Below are 17,937 nucleotides of genomic sequence, written 5' to 3' on the forward strand. Positions count from 1 at the left end.
GGAGCTCGGACTCCAGTTGTCATAGCAACGTTTGGAAGCTCTTCACAACATCCTGGGTCTCCTCCACTAGAGGGACCGGTGGCACAGGTTTGGAAAAGACTCATGAAAAAACATTGCCTTCAGCTTCCAAGATGGTAATTAAAAAATAATTAAAAAATAAAATAGATAGATACAAAGATGAGAAATACACAAATCCTTTTCAAAACTTTTATTTGTTCACATATGTAGATTTTACACAACATTTTACATTTGAAGCACAAATATTTTTCTCCTTGTTCAGTATCAAGGTAATCTGAAGAGGCAGCAACAGTTTTGAGTATATAGTCCCAACAACTAAGTTCTGAGGTAACGTTCTAAGACTTGGGAATCCCAACACAACTGTACATACCAAATTTTAGTCAAAACAATACCAAGAATTAGGATCAAAATACTTAATGTAAAAAATACAAGAAAAATCTTATTCCATCTTTATTCTACTGTAAATTACACTAAAGACGGTATTCTATTGGGCATCTATGCCAAACCAGAATAGACTTGTATTGACAAACTTGTTTTCGCATTTGGGGCATAGGCATCAAAAAACATTAACTGACCAACAAAACAACTGACCCATTTCTTGTGACAGTAATGAACAAAAGGCTATGAACATGTATAAAGCCAGCCAGCAACAAATAAACACTCAAAAATGTCTGTTGTTCTTCAATCAGATAAAGCACAGATCTTGACTGATGCTTAATGTGAAATACCAGTGACGCACAGATAAGCCTATAGGTCTATCATGTGCTTTGGACTTAAGTCTCAACAGAGCATTATCTTCCTATTGGAAAATAAGTTACAAGGGGACTCGTTTGCCCTCTGGGTCTTCCAGTCTTCCCCAAGAGGGCTTATACACCTCTCTGAGAAGGGTCACCCCAACTTCTTCAGCCTTCACTCCCCACACAGCCTGTAGAGGAGTAGTAGCTAGGCCTCAAAACAGAACGTTCTACCATTAGTTCTCATCTTCCTCGTCGTCATCGATCAGAACCCTTCGTCGTCTGCGCTTGGTTGGCCTGTTTGAGTCGGCAGCAGCTTCTTCACTGCTCTCCGGTTCATTCATGGAGAGAGACCCCTCATCTGGCAGCACAAGGGACAACTTGGTCAAAAACCATTAGACTACAAAATCTATAATTGTTGTTAAATTTGGCAAACTCCAGGCATTAACGATAAAATGACAATGTCTGTTTACAGGAACGCTCATTACCTTTCTCCTCCTCGCTGTCTAACACTCGACTTCTTTTGATGGAGGTATTTTCCTGAGGAGATCTAGAAAGACAAGGAGGAGACGGTCAAAGAATGTAAACAAACATATCTGTGCCATTGTGTAAGATGGATTGTGTTGATGTTTTACCTCTGAGAAGCACTCTCTGAGTCTATATGTTCAACGGAAGGAAAATCTGTGAACAGAGGAACATAGTGGTTCTCAATAAACATTTAGAAAAATGAATATTTTGCTGCTTGAGTAGTTTCCTACTTTCCTTTACATCAATATTCAGTTTGAGTGAATTCAATGTGGGATTGTAATAATGCCCCCACCTGTGTGCTCTGCAGAGGGGTGTTTCCTTCTGCGGGCTAGTAAGAGAGCTCTAAGGGCCTGGGCTCTCTGTTCATGAGAGTCTGTCTCCTCCTGGTGCTCTTCTATAGGGTTTTCAGGCTGACTTGCCTCTTCTGGGGCTTCCCTGCTAAGGCATAGGGCAGCGGCTGCTCTCCTCAGCTGGGGAGAGCTCAACTTAGCTGGGATTCTCCAGAATGATTCCTGATGGTGAAAGACATTCATACAAGAAATGAGTCACAAAGTCACACTTTAGTGTCCAGTCTGAACACAGCATATCACAGTGTATGAAAGGTGACACACAAGATGTCTCCATGGACCGACCTGTTCATCTGCAGGAGCCCGGACACCCAGTTTTCGAAGCAACCGCTGGAAGCTCTTTTTCTCCATGGCATCCTCTGTCTCCTCCATTAGAGGGACCAGTGGCACAGGTTGAGACAAGCCTAATTAAGAAAAAAACTATTAAGCTATCAAGACCATCAGGATAAATTCTACAGATACAATGTATAATAAAAAATGTAGATCAAATTGAAATGTCTTTGTAAAAGGGGCAAATAGAATCCAAACACCACAAAAATCCCATACCTTCTTCCTCACGGTCATCTGCTGCTCTGTTAAGGCAGTTTTGTAGCCACAACAAAGGTCCTGACATACCTGTTATGAAATAATATATTTTAAAACCACCAAACATTTCTCCATATAACACCACCCACACAAAACCTATCGCCATATGGGTGTATATGCACTGCACACTTTAACCCAGAATGTTTTTTTGTTTTTTACCTTCCTGCCGTAGGGCCCGCACCACAGTGTCCATACTGTCATTCTTCTCCAATGTGCTCACTTTGCTCTGCCTTCCTCCATTTCTTGACATTTCCCTCCCATTCTCCTCTCCCTCTTCTTGACTCTCCTCATCCTCCTCCTCCTCCTCATCCTCCTCCTCCTCTTCTTCGTCCATGGGCTCCTGTGGCAGGTCACCAGTAAGATCAGCCAAGAACTCCTCTTCAGTCTGTCAGAGTGGGAGGCAGAAATGCTTGTCAGGATGCGTTCTGCACTACTGTGCTTAAAGTGCATTCACATGATACACACAAGTTTGCTAAGTCAAGCACATTAAGAAAAATGCTTGCTCAATGTTGGTGAATGTTGTTTGTTTTTCCTGGTCGAAAATACTATGATTATAGCTGAGAGAGATTGTATTCATGTTTTTCTTCATATCTCTTGGTTGGCAAGTTTAGGTCAACAGCCACACAAGGATTGTATTTCAACTTTATGGGAGAGGTTTGAAAACTTTGTAACAGCGGTGCTATATCTATTGACAAACAATACTCCAGGCAAACATTATTTTGCACTTTTCATTTGAACCCAGCAGATGCTACTTTCATATTAGAGACCAATTCTCCACTGCAAAATAAACAATACAATCACAAATATATGTGTTGTACTAAATGGCCAACTTGGCCCAGGAACCTACCAATAGGATATTTAGATTTCTCTCACCATTGCTTTTCCACAGCTCTTCCCTGAAACAGTGTTTCGACGTCTCTTCTTGTATAGTTCCCGCCTATCCGACACCAGGCCTAAGCTGAGCAGCTTTTCCACCAGACGCGCACGGGAACGCTTGGCAGTCAGCTTTTTCAGGATGTTTCCCAGCACATCTACAGACAGGCATACAGCATTTTTACCATAGCCTTTAGGAATATCATAGCCGAACACAACAACAAATATAAACAAAGTTATTGTATTGCTGTTTATGCAACTACACTGGTATCAGAGTTAAAATCAACAAGTGGTGATTACCATCAGAGTCTCTGTACTCCTCAAACAGCATCTGCAGCTCCTGCTCTTGTTGTTCAGTCCACAGAACAATCCTTGTGCCTTTCCTACACAAGAGGAAAAATCCACAAGCTAGGCAAAGATTTTCTCCATAAAAGGTCTGACTACCAATCAATGAAATCTGTGACATGTTTATTGCAAATCTATAAGCAGATTCACTATCATAGACTATGACACTGACTTATGTTTCTTCAGGTCTTTGGCGCTATCTACCAAGCCCATCTGCACCATCTGGACGACCACCTGACGGCGTGTACAGTTGCTGTTACTTAGCAACGGCAGCAGAGTCTCCACAATATCTGGCACTGAGGGAAGACAGTCAGCAGATCAGAGACATCATTTGTCCACACTGATGTGCAGCTGTCCACATCCACATGTAAAAAGCACTGAAAAGTCAAACGACGAACTGTAAAAAGTTCTGAAATGTTGAGTTACCTCCAGAGTCCCGATGAGTCTCGTAAAGACTTCGAAGCTCCTCCTCCTCCTCTTGAGTCCATGTAGCTTTGTTGTTTGACTCATCCCTGACAGACACACAGGACAACAGCATAACATGAAAAATAAATATTGTATTGATTTTTTAAAGATACAAAAAAGCTGACCTCACCATAAAACCACAATCACACTGATATAAAGATGTACACATAAACACAATGTACACACACCTGTCTTTGCTGTAGCCCTCAGTCATGTCCCGGACTGCTCCTACATTTTTCCAGAACAGTAGTTCTACATAAGCCTTATCATTCCGTGCCGCCAGTGCAAAGAAACGATTCAGCACAAACTTGGCAAAAGTCACCAACTCCTTTGGTAGCGGAGAAAACATTCGAACATTAGACATTTCTCTACCTGTAAATCATTTTCATTTAGGTTCATAACTTTAACATGGTTAAAGACCTGTTTCTAGTGATGGTTACTTTATTTATTTTAGAGTAGCTTTCTTACTTTATATGCAGCTGCGGCAGGGTCGCTTAGAATCTTGTTGAAGACGCAGAAGACAGAGAGCTGGAAGAGCAGGGCCTCCATCTTCAGGTCGACTGCCAGCCGGTGCAGCATGCGTGTGATGCAGTGGTTGGTGTGGGGAGTGTTCTCTGTATATGACTTAAGTAGGAGCACGTATGGACGCACTATGTTGGAGTGGGCAAATCTGGTAGGATACATTAGACAGTACAGTAGGTCGGTGATGTCACATAATTTGATGTTTTTTCATGTATTTACATCTGGACAAGATGATTTCTCATCTGCTTCTAAATTCCTCCCTACGCTTCACATTCGGTTCCACTTCTCAATGTGCACCTTGTATACATTTTCCCATTGTTTCTGATCTCAAAATCTTCATTTATGCTTCTCACCTCTTGATGAAATCCAGGAAGTTAAAGTCAGTCTCAGACACCTGCACAGCCTCTAGCTCCTCCTCCACCTCCTCCAGCTCTGCTGCTCCATCCTCCTCCATGCCCAGCTCTGGGGGGGGTGGCCCTGGGATTAAAACACAACACATGCCTCTAATGACAACAAACACAAACAACATGAAGCAGATTTGCATAATAATGTCTCCAAGTCTATCATCTTTAACTAAAAAACACAAACTCACTGGGCAGGTTGGCAAAAAGGATCTGCTTCAGGAGCTCAAGTTCCTCCTCTGGTTCAACATCAGTTGAACCAAATACATCCCCCTCTGGCCAGACTTCCCTAAAAAAAATGACAAACAAAAAGCAATCCATTAATCAAATCCAAACAAAAAGAACGTTGGTGTGTCACCAATTCTTTGCCTGGCGGGACCAACAAATGGAGTTGAATTTCCACTAACTGACCTGGCAGCCCGCAGCAGCCCCAGAGCCTCAGGTCCTAGCCTGGCCAGCAGGGCATCCTGCACACGCACCATGGCCTCTGTCCTCTGCTCCTCCATGGGAGTCTCAGACGCAGCATCAAATGGCACAACACCCTCGGTCAGAGCCTCTGACAGCTGCAGTCAGACAGAGAAGGCAGCAGTCAGGGTCTCCAGTAACTCGCGAAAGGATCACTGAACCACACCTAACCACATTGGGATTTCCACACTGACCTGAAACCCTGTAGCCCTCAGCTCCTCAGCCACAAGGCTCCAGGTCTCCTGCAGGGCCTCAGGAGTGGTCTCTGCTGCAGATGGATGCTTCTGCCCTCGACGCTTCCTTCGCTTCACCCGCTTTTTCTGTGTGCAGGGGAATTGACTTAGTTAACCATCAAAACTAAAGTTCCCCTACAGTTATTTTTTAACTACTCTGCTATGACTAATATTTAGTTTAACATAGTTCAACATTTACCCGTTTTATTGACGGGAAGCACATCTACTCATTCTCACCTCATTGAGAATTTCAGGATCTATGAAAACTCAAGCACACAAATATCACAGGCATTGCACCTCGCCCACTACCGCTGCTTGCTGTAAGTTGACCGGTGAAAGAGCAGCGCACACCAAGATGGCTAGAAGAAACATCGGCGAGATTCAGCCATACATGTTTGAGCCTCAGTGTCAGTCAGACCCAGACTAAGATGAGGAGACTGATTTGCTCACTGAAGATGACGTCTGTCAGTCAACCTATCCTAGCAATGGGGAGTAAAATGGTTTACCTGCACAACCAAGTTGTTGCGCCCTTTGCAGAAGCGCTCCAGCATGCGCAGAAACAGGTGAGTGGACTCCACCAGGTCCTTGAGGAAGGAGCGTGGTTGCTTGGTCTCGTCAAACTTTCTCAGGAGGGTGAGGAATATCTCCCTGTATTCCATCAGGTAGAAGATGTTACCTGGATAGAGAAGGATAAAGGGAAGAAGGATTATTCTCATATTGTCACAAATGGACAAAAGAAGAAATGAATATGTGAAAAATTATGGAAAGGTAGACAGAGGTGTTGGCATGTGATCTCACTCTTAATGACGTTGGCACTATGTCGAATGTTCTCATCAGGAGAGCGATCCATCTCATTCACTGTCAGCAGCAGCTCCTGATAGGCCTTTAAAGCCAAGTGCATCCTGGTACATTTCAACAATAAAGTTGAGGAACTTATTGTTATCTAATGGCAATGTCTGGTTTTAAAACTCCAATATAACACCTGTCTAACGTTTGGACACACCATGTTGTTTTACAAAAAAAGAGAATCTTTCACAACCAATTATAGATGAACATGAACAGATTCATAACCACCAACACCATTTCCCTGAAGCCTTATTCCCTGTCCACTCACCTGCGAGACCAGGTTGTGGCCTCCTTGCGGTCAGTCACCATCATCTCGTAGTAGTTGGTGATGTTGCGCTCGATGAAGTGGAAGGCACGAATAGACATAGTCTCAGAGACAAGATCAGCATGGAAACCGTTGCCACGGTTGAAGGCCATGAAGAAGCTGAGAGCCCAGAGGTAGTAGGTCTCATCGTGCTGCTGGGCCTGTTCCCGGATCAGCCCCTCCTGAGCAGTGGAAATATTAGGAAGCCGTCAACTACGGTACAAATTTGCTCTAAGGTAACCAGTGTGTTTGAACTCCTGAAAATCAGTGGTTGAATTTTGCATACCTTGACCAGGTACATAAGGCGGTTGTAGCAGTTCTCCAAAAAGTCTATACAGAACTCTCGCAGGAAGAGGCGGACATTGAGGGCTGAACGGCGTTTAGTTTCGGAGTCCCGTGCATGCTGTTTCCTCTTAGGAACACGCCTTACTGCCTTGCCTGAGTCATGAGTGTAGTTCTTAAACTGGAGAGAAAAACAGAGAAAATCATACCTGAGAACAATAAAGGCAAACAGAAAAGGGAAGAAAAATGTATATGGGCTTTTAATCTTGAAGCACAATAACGGTGATCATTACTTATGAGGTTAATTTGGCAACATTTTCATACGTTATGAAGGCCTCTGTGGTAGATCACATCGTTGTCTCCGATGGACTTTAGACCCTGAACAACATAAGAGCCTCCAAAGCGGGAATGCCTGTAAAATACCAGCAACAAATAGGGCACATTTCAAATCTCACTTCAAGTGAACCTTGACCCAAATGGGTGATTTCCTGCTGTCCATATCGAGCAAATCGTATTATTCAATTTAGTTTACATCCACCATTAACAATCACCCACTCATCACCAGCTCCTATGTAGAAGTGTTTACCTGGTTCCTCTCTGTAGGGTACGGCTGCGTTTCTCTGCCTGCTCTTTCTGCCTTAGAAGCTCCAGCTCCTGGGCATCATTCTGTTTCTCCTGAACAGAGCGAGCATGGCCAGCACTCACCAGCAGCTCTGGTGTCTGAGGCAGAGAATAGGTTCAAACCAAACATATATCACAATAGCAGATAGAGCAAGATCGTAATTTGCTCGTCAGCATTAGATCAAGAACATATTGTAGCAATGTTTCGACAATCATCATTCATTGTGTGTACAGCATCGATCTCACCTGGTCTCGGAACATGAGAGAGATGACTTCCAGGACATGCATGCTCCATTGCTGCTCACTTTGGGCTGAGGCCAGGAACTTGATTAGGTCATCAAAGCCACTCATATGGATGGCCCACAGCAACTTATCATGCACACTGGCATCATCATCTACATTCTAGTCACACGTGGTAGGGGGTAGTATTGGGGATGGGAGAGGGAAAATTGTGAGACAAAGCCTGTGTGGTAAACAATTTAAGACACTAAACAGTGGCAGTTTGAGAGCAAGGTGGATCAACAAGGGTTAGGGTTAGTCAAGTGTCAGCCAATTGAGACTCTGACCTTCTCCTCGTAGGGGTCAGCTGGAACATGTAGAACATTCCTGACCAGTAGAAGAATTCTCTCTATCAGCAGGTTATCCTCTTCCTGACGCTGCTCCCAGTCCTGAGACAAACAATCGTTTTCAAATATTTTGTCAAAAAAAAAATTCGAATCATAAAAATAACATTGAATCCATGGTGAAGAGCTTTGGACTTATGAGCTGTATGATGGATGCTGTGAGATATTTACCAGTTGCAGCAGGTTGTACAGTGTCTCACTCAAAACTCCAAACACTTTTTCACTGGCAAATGCCTGATGAGAGAACAGTAATCAGACCATTTAATCAAGAAGCAATTCAGACTCATCCATTTATAACTTACAAGGCTCTAAGACCCTAAGAAGGTAATTTAGTTAATTGACAGTAGCTTATGTGTGTAGCGTGTATTAAACTACTTCTCTTCTTAAGACAATGTATGATTTTTTTTTATTTTTTATATAAGAACATACTTCCTTATAGCCCTGCAAATATGACATCAGTTGCAGGAAGTGATGTCGGAAAGCAGGGTCATCAGGAACTTTGCCAAAACAAAGCAGTGCAGGCTGGGTAATGTTGACCATGAGTCTGTGTACAATTTGAGAAGCATGAGAACCACAATCCAACACCATTACAAATTATGTGTAGGAATAATTTTTCCATGTCACGAATAATTCCTTATGGTATGGTTTAGATAGTTCATTGGCTTGTCTGGTCCAAGATAAGATGCTGTAACCAGTCTCTCTACAGAGAAAACTAGGGCCAGCAGTGGACGTTCACCTGATGCAGGCATCAAATAGGGGCTTGTCTTGACTGTGCTGTGTGATGATGGGCAGGAGATCGTTCTGAAGGATCTGGCCCGCCCCCAGCTGCTGCCGGATGTCTCGTGTGTCATCCTCATGGCGTAAGTACCTGATCAGGTCTTTCACACTCTCTATTACAGGAACAGTGGGTTAGGTGATTTTGTACCAATGCGTTGAGACTTCTGTATGAACAAACTTAACTGCTAAAGCATTCTAATAACATGAATGTACTGGTGGCCAACTCAAGACATCGCACCTAAACAATCAGGTTCTCTGTGGTAGGTGTCTCCCTCCAGGTACCCCAGGGCACTGCATGTTGCCAAAAGTTCACAATTCATCATGTACAAGTCCATATATCACCAGACTAATTGGGGGCTGCGGGTTCACAATCTAAGAGAAAGCAAAAAGAAGAAAATTATGAAGAGATTCTGATAGTGTCCGCAAACACAAGATATAGCTACAATACAACAAGTTAAAGAAATAACCAGGATTTTAATAGCCAAACTGGACTGTTTAAAACATACATATGAAGTAATGACATTAGATAGTAGACCTAGCTAGCCAGCAAGTAGTCGTAAACACACATTAGTTTACCTATCGAGCCCTCCATAATTTAATTACGTACCACATCAAAACGACGAGATTGTGCATTTTCTCATTTACATTGAATATGGATTGGAGACATGCATCCCGAGTTGTTGAAGCTACACTCAACTCAAGCACAATTCTCAAGACTCGCGCCTAAACAGCCCGCGTCACTAAGTAAACTCGTATCCGGTCAAATTCAAGTGGCAGTATTTCAAAATAAAGGTCACAAAATAAATTTGATTTTGCAACGTACTTACAACCTCCGGTGATTTGAGTGGATTTTGAAATATATCTCTTGCATTCAGATAGTCCAAACTTGTCTTAACTTGAGTTTAGCCAGCCTAACTAATTTATGGTCCAGAGACGCAAGCTGTTTCAATGTAATTCAGAAGTAATGGAAGCGAGAGGTAACATCTCCCACAACAAGCCTACTTGTTGCTACTCTCACCATCCTTAATCTGTAACACCCCCAAATTAAGAGTAGGCTAGTAATTCAGAAGTAGTTTAGTCAGCTACTAAGTGAAGGGCTCATAAGTGATGGGCTCACAATTGATGGTAAAAAAGAAAAACATAACAATAGAGGTTTTAGGTAATAACGCCTCACGTGGCCTACATTTTTGACAATGCTCAAGACGTTTTTTCTTGTTCCAAATAATCAAAAAGATGGGTCGTGTTGTTACTAAATTCGCTTGTTGTCACATTTCCGTCCATGCTCATACGTTGACGGCAAATTCGGAACTTTCAAATACTTTTAAAGGACAGCTGCGGCCAGTGTCCAGGTACTTTGAAGGTTTGCAACAGACAGATGCAGGGCATTTTTGGACGAGTGTTTCTTCTTAAAGGGACTACACCATGTATCAATTTCCATCCGCCAGTTAGTCTACATTGTACCGATATTTTTGCACTTCTCAAACGTTTTTGATTGGCTTCTTGAAATAAATTCAGTCTGTCCAAAAAAAATTGTTAGGCTTCTACGAAACATCGGGAACTCTAGTCCACTCACTGTAACATGTTTCCAACCCTGCAGTCACTGGCAAGACATTTTGCTAAATGGTCGAAGAAAACCCTGTCCAGTAACCGTAGGCATTTGGAATAAGCTACTCGTCTGAGTATACTAAAGCAATACATCTACCAACAAGAATTAACGGAGAGACTGCTGCGTTTAATAACACGCAAAATTCACATCACGGTTAGGCCTGTGCATGTTATAACATTTTGACTACAATCTTATTTTGCCTTCTGTCCTTTTTTTCAAATTGACATTTTTTGGACCGTTTTTCTTACCTCTGAGCACCGGTTGTCTTGTAGGTTATTTTCCCGAAGCATTACTCAAAACACATCCACAATCACGAGGAACTAAAATTATACAGTAAGACTGCGTATATTTAGACTGTTCTAATCATACGACAGGGGTTCCATTTGTGAAATCTTGTAGCAAACAATGTATGTTACACCTACATACACCCACCTTTCATGCTGTGCAACATTTAGCCTACAGTAGATACGAAGCTGTTTGCGAGAAATCATTTTTTCTGTAAGACTTATGTTCAAAATAGTTTCTTAGTACACTGCCAATATCCCTAAGATCAGACCAACGTTGGTTTCGCCCAGGAGTCACATAAGGTCTGCGTGACATCCGACACTGCGCTTCAATGATAGGGAATTGTTCAGTGCAAAGTTGTTCTCTGCATTTTCCCATCCATGATGTCCTTCCTCTAAGGGCAGCAGGGGTGTGTGCACCTATTCCAAGTGCTCATGCCCATGTCCATGTCTTGGTCAGTGAAAGAGCAGGAGAGCAATCTGTTCTTGCTCTGCATATTTTTGTACTGAGGTTCTTTGTGGAGGAAACCCATGTGAGCAACTCCACACAGACAAGCCCTCAGTGCCAACAGGGCCTATGTGGGAAACAATCTCAGGACTTTCTTGCTGTGAGGTGGCAGTGCAAAGCACCATGCCGCACATAGATCAGCACTGTGTGCTGGGACATGCATTAAGTTTTATTCTGGTAAGGAACAAGAAAAACACAGTTCAGTTCCAGTTGACTTTATTTGCATTTACATTTCATTCTATTGCTCAGTGGCTGCCAGAAACACACATCCTCACATAATAGCAAAGCACATTTCATTAACATTTTCAGTTTAAGGGATGAGTTGCAGAGTATGTGGTGTTGCTACTGTAGTCTCTTACTGTTCAAGTCAAGTACCCACATTGCTGGTTTTCCCACTCTGGAGACATTTTAAATGGAGAGTTCCGTAAAGCTGCGGAACTGAAACAGCTGAGAATATCTTCACCTTACTCTCCCAAATACCACTATCTATTGTTTACTGCAAATGAAGCATTTGTACGAAAAACCATTTAGTTAAGTTATCATTAAAAACCCTTTTGCTTTTTAAAGTTTTGTTGTGTTGTCTACAAAGTGGCGGTTGTATGGATTGTAAGGAATTATACTGCAAATAAAGGCCTCAGTTGGTATATCAAGAAATAGCCGTTTACTCCAGTGGTTGCTCAACGTAGTTTAACTACTATTTTCAGTAAAGATTTGTTGTTATAAGTAGCACCAAGGTCACAATGTCTCAGGTTTATTCAAGTTTCAACACATCAACATAATCTGCTGGACAGGAAAATAACTTGTTAAAGAGTGAGCAGTGAGCAACTTTTGAGGAGTGCAGCTTTTACATCTTTTCATAATCATCTTGCTTTTTTTGTTTAATCAATTATTACCATTTATAATTGCTACATCTGAACCTGGAACAAGCAATACGTGCCTGACTGTCCTAGTCATCCCTGTCACTCCTATCATCCCTTTCGCTCCTGTCACTCCTGCCTGAATCCCTCTCCTTCTCCTTCCTGGACTCTTTCACCACCTGACAAAAGAGAAACAATTGTAAGTCCCATTACATCTCTTTTCACAAACACATTTGGTACATAATTGACTATTCATGGCGCCTTACCTCTCCATCACGAGTCTCAACAGTCTTTATCACCACAGTCTTCTTGCTAGGGGTGTCAGGAGTTTGGTCATAGTCTATGGGGGAGAAACAAAAAGGATGTTTCAACCTGTACTTTTGCATTACCAAGAGTTGAATACAGTAATAAAACATAAAGACCAGGTGAAGCTCTTACCCCTGTCTCCACTGCGGTTACTCATGGATCCCACATTGAACATGGGAACAGTGATCCTGATGGGAGGCAAAACATGGGATGTTAATAGATATCATATACTTGTACATGAGTAAAACATTTGTTATAAGATCAAAGTTAAATCTGTAATGGCATTAAATACTTCAGAGGCTTACTGTTACTTTGACAATCAAAACACTTACATATATAGTAACTACAACCAATCCACGTGAAGATTGTATAGTCAAGATGTTCATCTCACCTGCTCTCCTCTCCTTCCAGCAACTTGCGGTAGGTGGCAATCTCAATGTCCAAGGCCATCTTGACGTTAAGAAGGTCTTGGTACTCTCTAAGATGGCGGGCCATCTCATCCTTCAGGTGGCGGATCTCTTCCTCCAGACGGCACACGCTGTCCTGATAGTTGCCAGCTTCCACGCCAAACTGGTCCTCCATCTCACGCATCTGCCTCATCAGAGCCTCATTCTGAACCAAACATAAACACACATTGTACCATAAACAAACAGTTGTTTAACAGAGGTGCCAGAAAATGTTGGGTTTTGTGAAGCCTCACCGTGCTCTTCAGACCATCCACTTCACAGCTGAGCGACTGGATCTGCCTCCTGTACTCGTTGGACTCCTGCTTGGACTGCCTCATGGCGTCGTTGTTACGTTTGGCTGACTCTGTCAGATCAGCAAACTGCAAGAGGATAGAACTTGAGAATTAGATGAAGAGTAGTGTATTATATATTATCTCAATGTATGGCTGGGGAAGCCGATAAATGAAGCAAATTGTGGTTTTCAGTGCAATAGTTTAAATGTGAGGTTTAATTGTGTGTGTGTGTGTGTGTGCGCGCACAGGTACCTTGGACTTGTACCACTCTTCAGATTCCTGCATGTTCTTGGTGGCAATGTTCTCATACTGGGCCCTAATGTCCCTCAGGGCACCAGTCAGGTCAGGCCTGGAGCTGCTGTCCACTTCCATCTTCATCTGCTGGCTCTGCACACTTACTTGCACATCCTGGATTTCCTGTGAGGTGCAAAATTAAATTTAAATTAGTAGTGGGACAAGATCATCTCTTGCATTCTTCTAAACTTTGTTGTCAGATTGTTACAGTTCTGGTAACTGTAAGAACATACCTCATCATGCAGCTTCTTGAGGAATTCAATCTCATCCATCAGAGACTCAATCTTCCTTTCCAGGTCAAGACGAGACAAAGTGGCATCATCCACATCCTAGCCATGGAATGATTAGCTCTGTTTAGTATTCCAAAAACTTCACATATCCTTTTAACATTGGTTGGGATTCCTCTAAGGTTGTCATTGGCTTAATGTGATCGATGGGCTCACATGGTGGCCACAAGATGTCAGTATTACACAAGAGCACAAGACAAGACAGACTTCCCTCAGTACTAGAAACATACAAATAAAATCTATGGACAATGATCTAACATTGGAGTCATGTGTTGAGTCTAAGTTGTGTGTACCTTGCGGAAAAGCACCAGGTTGTTTTCAGCCTCAGCCCTTTTCTGGGTCTCTTCCTCAAGTCTGCATGGGAGGGATTGGGGATGGGGTGAGACAACACAGTACTAAACCGGCTTGTTTAAAGTCATAGTTTACAGTTCTAAAGCCCTTCCAAGGGCTCACTAGATCACTGTTTATCACATAACATTAGAAACCACATTAGATAACAATGTTTGAGTTTTTGACCCAAATAGCAGCTGCAGTGGAGATGTGATTATATTTAAGTGATTCTTCCCTCAGACTGCCTCCCCCAAATGAGGCATCAGCTGGCAAAAAGCCCCTGGATCAATTTGGTAATTCACCGTCCCTTAAAAGGGTTTGGGAGAGTGTCCAACGGGGTCAGCAGATGGTTCCCTGAACACATTTAGCTAATTACAACTCTATGGAGGTCAGTGAGGACCCCCACACTTATTCTTCCTATCTTGTCAACTCGCTGCATTATTTGCTCAGAGACCAACTGCATATATTTGCCAAGACTACCTTATACCATATTTGTTTCATAATAACTATTTTTAAACTGTTGCATGGATAATATAAAAATTCATTTAGAAAATATTTATCTTTTTACATACATCACAGAAAAGGTTGTGATGAGTCATCATTTATGATATCATAACTGTGATATCAGTCCACACTGTTCTCTAAGTCCAGTCTCATATGGGATTGGTTGTCTCTTTGGTCAGTGTTTAGGTGTCTCCCAGATCCTTCTCTCTCTCTCTGGGCCCTGCTTCTTCAGACAATAATTATGCCCAGACTGGACATAAAGAAGAGTCTTTCGTGGGGGAGGTTGCATGACATGGTTTCCTCATCTTTAATTCATATCATGTCGCTGGGGTCCTTTTTTCCTAATGGGAAATCTGGCACCTTCCCATGGGCATAGGGGGGACACAGAACACCCTCCTAATAGAGCTTTAGTCAAATTGATTTTTTTCAAAAAGCCATTTTTCTTTCAGTTTCTTTCTATCTCAGATCCCTCCTCTTTCTCTTCTGTCTTTTTCTCCTCTCCCCTCCCTTATTTCTTGGCTCCACCCTGTGCGCAGTCTATCCATCCTTCTGTCCTGACTGTCAGGGGTAGAGAAAACGTGCAGATCACTTGTGTGTTTATTTGTAATGGGATGGGTCATTATTTGTGTTTGGGCATGTGTGAATGTGTAGGTTAATTTTGTTTTTACCTTTACAATTACCTCATTAAGATAAACCTCAAATGCCCTAAATGGCTTGTGCCACTTTGAAGGTCTAGAGGCTCATACTGTAAATGTATTGGACCAGAAATAGCATCAGTTTATGGTTGATGGCACTTGATGTGATGTAATTAAAATAACTTCCACTTCACTAAATGAGGGTGGATTGTATCAATTGCTTGCTGTTAAATGACAAGCCATGGATGGTGAAAAGTGATCCATGCTTGGTCACAATATGCTAAAACATCTTGTTTTATGTTGGCACCTGTCTATGGCCAGGACAGTAAGCACACATGCACTGCAGTATAGAGCACATACAGTGCTCTAGCATGCTGCAGATCTTTTGTGTCTGTCCTTCCCTGGTGCCACGCCCCATCCCACCACTGGTGCTGTACAGATTTTGGCCCAAGCCCAAGGACCCCCTGTACCTTCTCAGTGTTTTTAACACAACCCATGACCACACTGCAGTGTAAGTGCATTTAGGGGTGAGATGAGCTCATTGAAAAGTCACAGACAGTCTACACCAATGTCTCTCATCACGCCCCCCCTGCAAACACTGCCTACATTATGACATCCATAGCAAAACTCATACAACTCTGTAAGTACTTTGCAGGCCTAAAATACCAATAATAATTTCATTTTTACCCACACTCACCATTCTACCATTGCTGCCCTCCAAAATTTTTGTGGTAAACCATGCACATCCAAAATCCTAAATATCCTCCCAAAACTGACTGTCGCCATAAACAACTATTTTCAGTCATTTCAGCTCCCCAAAATCATTCCTCGCCAACAAACATGTTATTATTTAATATTAAACCTGCACTACTTCAACCTCCTACTCATTTACATAAAAAAAACCCATCTCTGCATCCCCCTTCATGGTTTTACCAACCTTTGTTTCAGCAGGGCCATGTCTTCGGCCATGTTGTCCCTCTCCACCTGGAACTGATCCCTCTCTTTGCCCATGGTGTCCAGCTGGCGCCGCATCTCCCTCAGCTCCTCCTGGAAGAGCTCGGAGGCACGGTTGGGCTGCCCCTGCTGCTGCTGGCCTTTGAACTGGCCCAGCTCCTGCTGCAGCCCTGTGTTCTGCTGCTCCAGGTAACGCACCTTGTCTATGAAGCTGGCAAAGCGATCATTGAGATCTTGCAGTTCGGCCTTCTCGTTGCTACGTGTGGTCAGGAATTCCTGGTTGACTGCTTCAGCCAGGGTGAAGTCCACCTTGTCGTAGCTGAGGCGAGGTGGCTGGGTGCTGGAGCGCACACGCTGGTGGTGATAGTTGGTAGAGCGAGAAGGCACCACCGGGGACATAGAGCGCATGTAGCGCCCCCCCGAGAAAGGCATACGGGAGGAGACAGGTGAGTAGGAGGACATGGAAATAGGGTTGGGACCCCCGAAAGTGCGGCGGTAGGAGGTAGACGTGCGGACTGAAGGATGGCTCATGGTTGCTTGTTTCTCTCGGTTTCTACTAACTCTGTCCGTCTTGAAATCTCTGTCTCTGTTCCTTTTCTTTCACGAGTTTGGAATGGCTGGAGCCGGAAGGAGTGAAGCAACAGGACGTCTGACTGAGGAGCTCCAGGGCTTTTATACACAGGAGGTGGACATCACACCCCCTCCACGCCTGTCCCGCATTACTTACCCTTCCGCCTCTACCCCCTCCCTCCAGAGCTTTTTTCTATCCATCACTCCTCAACATGCAGTCTTAGGCCACTCCCAAGCTTTCAGCAGAACCTCCTCCCTCTCCCTACATTCTCTTCCTCCCTCTACCAACGGCCCCTCCCTTTTACCCGTTGCATGTGGCAGAAGGCCAAATTGTCTCCCCCATTAATGCTTGTATCGCTAAAGATGTCTCCATTGCTAAGCCCACCACCCACCTCCCCATCCTCACCTTGACAGCTGATACACAACATCCCCTCTACAGGATAGCTGTGTCTGCTTCTTTGCTTTCCCCTTGGTACACTAACTTCCACCTGTGTTTCTTTAATATATAGGAAATGTATTTAGAAGAACTGGTACCCACTTTGAATTTTTACATAAAAATGTAACTTATAATATCAATACAATGATATGATTGCATAGCTGACAAAGCCATGACTGTGCTGCTGACATTGTTAAATTATTTCGGTCTCCCCTTTTCTTTCCACGGTAATGGAATATTGTATTGACGTTTCGGTAGGCTAGGGCAGAGCCATGACTTTGCAATTCTATCGCATAGAGCGAGTTTGTCCACTGCATCCATTGAATGGTCTGGATTTTAAGATTGAATTGATGATATGGCCGATATTACATACACAAGACAACTTCAGAAGCAACAAAGATGGTATTTGTTAATTTCACCTTTCCTGGGATCCTTAATGTTCAATCCCTGTCCAGATGCATCTACAGATTTCTTTTTAATTAAGGCATAATGTTGCACTTGTCACTAAAGTATGACAATTACAAGTCTGTCGAAGTTGACAAAAACAGAGTAATTTTGAGAAATACATCATTCACTATCGTTTGAGACACATTTTTAAGTAACTAATGTTTAACCAACTGCATTCAGTTTTTCCAGACATTGCTGTGCATACAAGCAC

At 43.0% G+C, this 17,937-nt stretch overlaps 2 protein-coding genes across 3 annotated transcripts; both read right to left on the reverse strand.

The window, feature by feature from the left end:
* Positions 1-193: 193 nt before the first annotated feature.
* On the reverse strand, positions 194-10,875 carry timeless (timeless circadian clock). 2 transcript variants are annotated; one of them, XM_067233192.1, is made up of 30 exons: positions 10,824-10,875; positions 9,208-9,341; positions 8,929-9,082; positions 8,622-8,736; positions 8,364-8,426; positions 8,136-8,237; positions 7,816-7,971; positions 7,535-7,668; positions 7,273-7,360; positions 6,953-7,129; positions 6,631-6,848; positions 6,315-6,418; positions 6,023-6,192; positions 5,478-5,603; positions 5,230-5,381; positions 5,010-5,107; positions 4,771-4,894; positions 4,364-4,565; positions 4,084-4,223; positions 3,857-3,942; positions 3,603-3,726; positions 3,386-3,468; positions 3,086-3,243; positions 2,372-2,597; positions 2,174-2,242; positions 1,913-2,031; positions 1,573-1,792; positions 1,388-1,433; positions 1,241-1,302; positions 194-1,113 (listed from the first exon to the last, which is right to left on the reverse strand). In XM_067233192.1, exons 2-30 carry the CDS (start codon positions 9,302-9,304, stop codon positions 989-991), a joined length of 3,738 nt encoding a protein of 1,245 aa, XP_067089293.1. In that variant the 5' UTR covers positions 9,305-9,341; positions 10,824-10,875; the 3' UTR covers positions 194-988. The 2 variants fall into 2 exon arrangements, with proteins under 2 accessions (XP_067089293.1, XP_067089302.1); XM_067233201.1 differs by lacking the exon at positions 10,824-10,875 and adding an exon at positions 9,577-9,659.
* Positions 10,876-11,576: 701 nt separating this feature from the next.
* Positions 11,577-16,900, reverse strand: prph (peripherin). Its single transcript, XM_067243557.1, has 9 exons — positions 16,257-16,900; positions 14,144-14,204; positions 13,797-13,892; positions 13,522-13,686; positions 13,231-13,356; positions 12,922-13,142; positions 12,663-12,718; positions 12,491-12,564; positions 11,577-12,403 (listed from the first exon to the last, which is right to left on the reverse strand). The coding sequence occupies exons 1-9, from the start codon at positions 16,802-16,804 to the stop codon at positions 12,314-12,316; spliced, it is 1,437 nt and encodes a 478-aa protein (XP_067099658.1). The 5' UTR covers positions 16,805-16,900; the 3' UTR covers positions 11,577-12,313.
* Positions 16,901-17,937: the final 1,037 nt, after the last annotated feature.

This window comes from Osmerus mordax, chromosome 1 (assembly GCF_038355195.1).
Source record: "Osmerus mordax isolate fOsmMor3 chromosome 1, fOsmMor3.pri, whole genome shotgun sequence".
In the NCBI taxonomy this organism is placed as follows: domain Eukaryota; kingdom Metazoa; phylum Chordata; class Actinopteri; order Osmeriformes; family Osmeridae; genus Osmerus; species Osmerus mordax.

Bases quoted from the DNA above. Each gene is read 5' to 3' on its own strand.
- timeless (XM_067233192.1), bottom strand. From the start codon at position 9,304: ATGGACTTGTACATGATGAATTGTGAACTTTTGGCAACATGCAGTGCC. The intron at 9,083-9,207 runs GTGCGATGTCTT...TTCCTGTAATAG, and splicing joins CAGAGAACCTGATTGTTTAG to AGAGTGTGAAAGACCTGATC. The intron at 7,130-7,272 runs GTATGAAAATGT...TTTTCTCTCCAG, and splicing joins ACCACAGAGGCCTTCATAAC to TTTAAGAACTACACTCATGA.
- prph (XM_067243557.1), bottom strand. From the start codon at position 16,804: ATGAGCCATCCTTCAGTCCGCACGTCTACCTCCTACCGCCGCACTTTC. The intron at 14,205-16,256 runs GTTGGTAAAACC...CCTCCCATGCAG, and splicing joins ATGGCCCTGCTGAAACAAAG to ACTTGAGGAAGAGACCCAGA. The intron at 13,143-13,230 runs GTGAGGCTTCAC...TGTTTGGTTCAG, and splicing joins TGGATGGTCTGAAGAGCACG to AATGAGGCTCTGATGAGGCA.